This window comes from Passer domesticus, chromosome 1 (assembly GCF_036417665.1).
Source record: "Passer domesticus isolate bPasDom1 chromosome 1, bPasDom1.hap1, whole genome shotgun sequence".
Lineage (NCBI taxonomy): Eukaryota > Metazoa > Chordata > Aves > Passeriformes > Passeridae > Passer > Passer domesticus.
Window position 1 is genome coordinate 133,114,085 of NC_087474.1, and position 7,421 is coordinate 133,121,505.

At 39.5% G+C, this 7,421-nt stretch overlaps 1 protein-coding gene across 2 annotated transcripts; it reads right to left on the reverse strand.

The window, feature by feature from the left end:
* Nucleotides 1–680: 680 nt before the first annotated feature.
* Nucleotides 681–7,410, reverse strand: ZFAND1 (zinc finger AN1-type containing 1). 2 transcript variants are annotated; one of them, XM_064390298.1, is made up of 8 exons: nt 7,301–7,410; nt 6,154–6,196; nt 4,905–4,944; nt 4,419–4,546; nt 4,242–4,333; nt 3,308–3,432; nt 1,337–1,492; nt 681–1,190 (listed from the first exon to the last, which is right to left on the reverse strand). In XM_064390298.1, exons 1-8 carry the CDS (start codon nt 7,353–7,355, stop codon nt 1,020–1,022), a joined length of 810 nt encoding a protein of 269 aa, XP_064246368.1. In that variant the 5' UTR covers nt 7,356–7,410; the 3' UTR covers nt 681–1,019. The 2 variants fall into 2 exon arrangements, with proteins under 2 accessions (XP_064246368.1, XP_064246375.1); XM_064390305.1 differs by lacking the exon at nt 7,301–7,410 and adding an exon at nt 6,808–7,154.
* Nucleotides 7,411–7,421: the final 11 nt, after the last annotated feature.

Below are 7,421 nucleotides of genomic sequence, written 5' to 3' on the forward strand. Positions count from 1 at the left end.
ACAGGGTGGGGAAAAAGTTCTGTTCAGGGCTCTTCCCAACTCACTGGTTCCACAATGCTGGTTGGGCACTTACTGCATATTCTGTACCATAGCAGCCTAAGATAAAAAGAAAGATGAATAGACAATTGCAGATTAAAGGGAGGAAAATAAGTAACAAGGGAAAAGGGAACTGTTCCTCTTGTACTAGAAAGTAAGATAACAACTGGAGAGACAAGCAAGGGAAAGCAGAAAAATGCTCCTGTACTTTCCACTGACAAAGTCAAATCTTTGTCTGGAGACAAAGATTTCCAAAATAACCAGCCACTGAAAACCCTTTCCTTCATGGAAACCAAAATCACCTTTGTCTGACATCCAGTAAAGATACCCAAGTCATGACTTCATACCTAAGTCATGTTAAAACTACAGTAGAGTACTGTGAAGCAAAATAAGTGACAGGCTTACCGAGCTCTTTTATCCCCCACCTAATCACACAAAAAGATTTACAATCAGGAAGACACCTGAGTGAATTTACTTTTGTTTCATAAAGCTTTCTTCCTAAATGTCATTAAGAAAAAAATGTGAACCTGGTGTATGGACAGTGCCAGTTTCCAAATGCAATCAAATCTGTTTGTGTAGATGTAGAAAAAATGTTGCATTAGCATAGTATGTTTCTTTCCTTCAGAAAACTGTCATACTGCAAGTTTACATTTTCATTATTTATTAAGACATACTGTCCCCGCCACTTACACAAAAATAAATACCAAATTTAAGAAAAAAAAAATTTATATAATACAGCTCAATAGAGTAAGAATTTATTCTAGAATGTGAATACCTGTAATATTAGTTATTATAATTTTCCTTTCAGGACATAATTCTTCTGTCAGTCAAGCAACTGAGAAACTGATGGAAATTGAGTCTTTACAATGGAAGACTGATTCTGGCATACCAGTGATTTTAAAAGAAAACTGGACTTGCTTTTTAATACCATGCTGCTAAAAAATACTGTTTTGTTTTTATTCTTATTTGTGAAAATTTATTGACTAACTAAAGTAGGATTCTGTATCTTCTATAAATAGAACATCATTATCAAGATACTCCAGAATTACATTCCCTCCATTGTACAGTGGATAGTCTTTATCAGATAGCCATGTTTCCAGTGTGTGCTCAAATGGCAAGGCTTCTCCAGAAGCAGTATGGCATAATCTCAGTTTCTGTAAGACAGACAGGACAGAAATTAACACCAAGATTTGCCTATCCAAGATGAAAGAAGTGGGGTGGGAGAGGCACAAAAGGCTAAAGGAAAAAAACTAAAACCAAAATGCAACAACCTGGAAAATGTTTGTTATTGCTGACTTACCTGGGATGTTGATTTGTTGTTGTCATTTTTAAGGCTTGCTAAGGAAGCTGCAAAATCTATTACTTTGCCAATACTCCACTTACTGCAAAAGAACATGGGTTTGCTTTTCTCTTTGTTCCCTTTTGGTAAAAATACTTGAAAGTAAATTCTTTCTGTCTAGAAAAACATGAAAAATAAGACAAAAATTAAAACAATTGATGAAGACACAATGCCAGAGCCTTACACAGGAGGTTACCTTTTCTGAGGACCCAATGGATTGTGGGCAGGAAATAAGTGCCCTGATTCACTTGGCAAATTAATTATTTTGCACTTCTCCCTTGAGCACCCGAGGGGTGGTGTTACACCCTTACTGGAGATAAAATAAGGAAGGCTTAGGGAAAGGGTTAGCTTGTGGTAAAGCTGATGGTCTTACCACTCTGGCAGGATTTGATCAACCGTTTGCTGAACTCCCATGCCCTCTGCTGTGCAGTCTGACAATGACACTCATTAAAAAGAAAAAAAAATCCAGGAATCCTAGAACAATCATGGAGTTTCCTGGGTGTTCCACCTGTCCTCAAAGTAATGGTGCAGTCAAGAAATGGAATGGTCCACTAAAATGAGCTCTAGGGCAAAGTTTCCTTATGGGAAAATGACGTAAATCCCTACTTAAAGGTGTTTGATGTTTAAAATAACCAGTAGACACCCATCAGATGCCCACTGGAAGAGGCTCATTTTCCTGCTCTCCAACCAGTAAAAAGTCTAATAAACCCCCTAGTGTCAGACCTCTTTTTTCAGGGTGACAATGTTCTTACTAATTACTACCCTTATGAAGTTTAAAATACCTGTCTGTCCCTTTGCTAACTCCCAAAGCAAAGGGCACATGAAAAACTGTTTCTAGATGGGGACTTCATTTACCTTCACAGAGGTTTGGATAATGCCCAAGAATGGGTAATTGCTTATCATTTCAGGAAATGAGTGAAACTTGGACAGCTTTTTTGGCCTGAACAAACCTGGATTATCCCAAGGAATCATCACTTGACCTTTGTAGAAACCTCAGCTGTAAAAAGATGATCACAATACCCACTGTATTGACCTGACCATTATCTGTACCTCCTTCCTCCCTGTTTCATGAATGGGATGATAATCATGTTATGCAGTTTATGAAACTAATTTCTTACATGGGTTTTTTACACATACAAATGGTTTTGTATATAGAAAACCCTCAGCCTTCAGATGCTAATTCTGGGTGAGTAGCTGAATCTGCACCTGAAACATCTTGGTACCAATATAAGTTGGCATACACATGTCTCTACACTCTCAAAATTAGCAAACTCAAACATTTAAGGCACATTCTTGTGATAAGACTACATTGTCCACTGCAATGCCCCAACATATTAATTAGGTGGGAAAACCAAGCAATTGCATGTTTCAGGGCTAGATGATATGAAATATTGATATTGCTAGCCAAGAATTAAGAATTGACACTATCTGCAAAAAGGGTCCAGGTGATAAAGAACAACAAGCTAAGATGTGCTATAAAATTCTGTGCTGCACTACTTAAAAAATTGTGCTACAGTGATTCTAGAAATCCTGTTCTAGTCTAATAATGAAATTACTATGCTCTGCTGATCATCAAATTCCACTAAAATAGTAAAATTTAATAAACTTAGTGTTGTCATCCTTCTGCCAAGAATCCCCAAAAGACCCTGTTTGTCTCTGCTGTGCTATGTGACAGCCATGTGGCAGGCAAACACATTTCTGCTATGAAGTAAAAGAATTTGATTCCACTGCCCCAAACTTCACACAGACATCTACAGACAAAAAACAAGTGAGATTGCTTTTGGGTACCAGGCTGACATGTACATTTAAGGGATTGTGGTCTTGAAAAATTAAATCCAAAACCAAGCTGAGGAAACTCAATGAAGATCAAACAATTTGGAAATCTTTCTAGTTCCTTTGGGAATTCAGTTAGTGAAAACAAACATCACTGACCTGAGGCAAGGACTTGTCCCCACATGCATGCATTTTCAGTTTCATTAATGCCACTTTTGCTGCTGTCTCACTGTTTTTTGCTCCTTTACGTTTTTTGCTTTTCACTTCATCACTCTTTTTAGACTCTGAGAACAATAGTTATACTGTTAGTGTGATCATTCTGACAGTTTCCTGAGCATATTATATGACATTGACTCACTTAATCTGTTAGGTCTCATTGTATTGCCAGGGATCCCATTTCTTTTCATGTCTGTTCATATTTTCCCAAAGTCATGTATCAGCATTTTCAGTTATAGCAGAATTCCTTTACATTGAAAAGTAGATGAACATTATCACCATGTAAACACAGGCTGCAAAAGCCAAATAGATACAAATTCTGGAGTTTCTACAGCTGTGACTATCACAGCATTCATATGGCAACATTTCAGGTCCTCCTTTCTACACATAACCCCACTGTCCAGCTGGGCAGTGGTGTTTATTCTCTTTCCCACCCTAGAGCTTGTTTAAAACCTGCAAAACATTACATGGCAGAATCAGACTTTTCTGGGCATCTTAATTGTGTAGGTATGATCCCAGCAGATTGACATGCACATCCAACAAAACTGGATTATTTGCACATGGATTAATACGTAAATAATAATGGCTGGGTACAATTCATTACAGTACAGTACTTGTAGAATGACAACAAGACAATAATTCTGAAAGAAACCTGTACCCTATTTATTCTTTAGAGATTCTCCTTGTACTGTTGTTTTGGCTCAGTTTAGATAAACAGTATTAAATATTGACATGTAAGTTTAGGGTTATTTAACCAAGGAATTTAACCCATCCTTTCTTCTTATTTGGTCAAACCTGACCCCTCAAAGGAGGTCAGAAACTCAAATAGTGTTCTGAAAAAATATAAGAAAATGAATATATATGCCTCTGTACTTGCCTATAATATGTTGAACAAGCTGCTGAGTGGCAGCCATTCGAGGTTTTGGTGTGTCCAGCTTCTCACATTCATGGTCTGATTGATGACGATGTCTGTAAACAACAAAGTAAAACTTCTATTGCATTTTCCATACATTAGTGAATGAATATGGATGTTTAAACACTCTGTTCCACCCACCTGAGACAAAAATGTTTTTCACAGTAAGGACACAACACTGGCAAAAGCTCCTTTCCACTGCAGTCCTTGTATGAGCATGGGTAAGATCTGTGCTGATCAGGTTTCACAGAATTGTTTCTTATATTCACCTAGGAGTAAGTACAAAATATTTTGTGTAAATAAACAGATACTACAGATATAAGTTACCATCCCAGCTTTCTCAAAGATCTGTGATAGCTTTCCATTCTATGGGCAAATCTGGTCCAGCTATTCTCTCCTACTTTTTCCCTGGTTATATTTAGCTCAGAGGCTGAAAAAGAACTGTCATCCTACTCAAAGTCAATTTACTTCTGAGAGGAAGAAAAAGAGTAGATTCATTTTTTAAGCCTTTCACATTCCAAGTTAAATAATTCATACTTATATACCATATGCATTCATCTAGTCTGAAAACACACAGCTAAGTTGCATGGAATTTTAATTTAAGGCTGTCATATATTATTAGATTACCTCAGAACACCCATGAGCATCCCGGCTCCTGTGTTGTAGGCTTTGTGGAAAAAGAAGAAAATATCACACTGTTATCAACATTCCAGGAAAAAAAACCTGCATGTGAAAACATTTAAGTGTTTAACAAGTAATCTGACAAGTTTTATCATGGCAAAACTTCAATTAGATAATGAATCTTCTCCAAAGTTTGTTCTATCTCATGCATTTCGGTTCTTGAATGGATAGATCATATTCTTTCTCAGAATGTAAAACATTTAGCTTTTGGAACTTATGCCTCAAGATAAACAAATAAATTCAAGAGAATGAAGACAGTAGAGTTCAGTTCAAAGCAACCAGAGTTTGTCTGTTTTAATGGATTTTGAATCACCTTCCATAACGGCAGAAATCCCTTAATGGCTTCTGATATGTTAGAAGTGAAATCTGCCCCCAACTGAGTTTTTCTCAGCTGCCCTCTGCTAATCTGAAGTGTAAATCAAAGTGCAGCCCCTGATTTCAACCTTGCAAGAAACCTCAAAATTTTTTCAAGAAGAAAACATCATCAGCCACCTCCTTTTTTGACAAGGTCACCCATTTATATGACACTGGGAGCAGATGTGGTGGTTTGCATTTTAGCACAGCTTTTGACACTGTCTCTCAGAGTGCTCTTCTAGACAAAAAGGTCCAGCAACAGCTAGACAAGTCTGTAATACTATGGCTGATGGTTTGGGCTCAGAGAGTCACAGTTAATGCAATTGCTTCAATCTGGTGGACAGTGGAGTTCCCCAGGGCTCAATTTTAGTGCAGTGCTCTTTAGTATTTTTATAAATTATCTGGATACATGTTATGGTTGCCAACGATTCTAAACAAGGAAAAGCTGTCACCTCCCTTGAGGGTGGAGAACTCACACAGAGAGATTCTTGTTAGATTAGGGAGCTGGGCAGTCACCAACTGTATGAAATTTAATGAGAGCAAGTGCAGGATTCTTCACCTGGGATGAGGAAATCCTGGTGACCAAGCATACAACATGAGGAAATGGAAAGAAGCTGTGTCACGGGAAGTTCAGGTTGAAAAGGTTCTTAGAAGGAAGGAAAAGGTTCTTAGAAGGAAGGAAGCGGCCATGGCATCAAGCCTGTTGGAATTCAAAGGCTGTCTGAATGACACTTAGCTGTATCCTCCTTTAGTTTTAGTCCTGTGAGGAGCAGGGAGTTGGATTTGTTGACTCTTGTGAGACCCTTTCAGCTTGAGGTACTCTGTGATTCTATGCACTTACCAAAAGATGCCTGAACAGCCATCACATACAAAGGGAAGAAAATCTGAAACAAAAAGATTTGTTTTCAGTTAAGACAACATGGTTGTTGTTTTGTTAATAGTTTCTAGCTTAATTTTCACATGATTAACTTTTGCTTATCAACATCAGAGGGTAGGTATATTTATAATAGAGGGTAGGTATATTTATAATAATACTTAGCAACTGCATCTACACTTTAGCTAAAAGTAGCTTTTGTTAACTCTCCTAATTAATATTACAGAAAAACATATGAGCAGGTAAATTATACTTATATACATACCAGACGTTGGAATTAGGCTTTAGATTCACTTTTTGTTTTCAGTATCAAGCTATGACACTGGAACATATGGCTAGCCATCAAAATTACTAGTTATGTTAAAAACTGAATTTATTGCAAGACCACTCAGAACACTATTTACTGACAGTGGACAGTTTACTCTTTTTTAATTTTTTTTTTTAATAGGCTGCCAGCTGGAGGAGATGCTGACTTTTTGGAAGGGAGAGCATCTCCTCCACAGTCATAATGATCCTGCCCCTTCTTTACATCATATCCTACATGCTGTCCTTGGGTGATTAAAATTGCACACACTTCCTAAGCCTCTGTACATATCCCCTGCCTACCACATAAATTCTTACACATAAAATCACATCACTGTCTGCTGAACTCCACCACATCATTAATGGCAGCAAATGCCAGGTCCAGTCCACTACTCTGCTCCTCCGTCCTTCGGATTTTATGCTGACAGACCACCACGCAACTGGACCACGCAGCTCAGCTCACGATCGTCTCGATCCCTTCATCTCTGAGTGCTCCTCAGAAAGCTTTCGCTACAGGCGGTTCTGCTGCTTCTTTCTGAGAGGCAACATTTCCAGTCACACTCTCCGAGATCGCTGAAGGCAATCAAGTGTGAGGAAGGGGCAAGCGGGCTCTTAACCACTCAGTGAGACAACCGAGGTGTCAGGCGCTGGCACTAGACCGGGCAGGGCTGCAGCAGCACAGAGGACTCCCCGATCGGGGGTACACCCCTCACAACCCCCCACCATCCCCATCCCCATCCCCATCCCCATCCCCATCCCCATCCCCATCCCCATCCCCATCCCCGCCGGGACCCGCCGCGCCCTCCCTTACCGAGCTGGCGGCACTCGGGCACCCCGCAGTGCTGCCCCACCTCCAGCTCCGCCATGTCGGCGGCACGCAGGAGGCGGAGCGGCAGCGGGGCGGGCAGGGCCGCTCTGCGAGGGGCCGGCGG

Excerpts from the sequence above, each read along its gene's own strand:
- ZFAND1 (XM_064390298.1), bottom strand. The coding sequence starts at position 7,355 with ATGGCGGAGCTGGAGGTGGGGCAGCACTGCGGGGTGCCCGAGTGCCGC. Across the intron at positions 6,197-7,300 it reads GCCCGAGTGCCGCCAGCTCG|ATTTTCTTCCCTTTGTATGT; the intron begins GTAAGGGAGGGC and ends TTTTTGTTTCAG. Across the intron at positions 3,433-4,241 it reads GCTTGTTCAACATATTATAG|AGTCTAAAAAGAGTGATGAA; the intron begins GCAAGTACAGAG and ends TATTGTTCTCAG.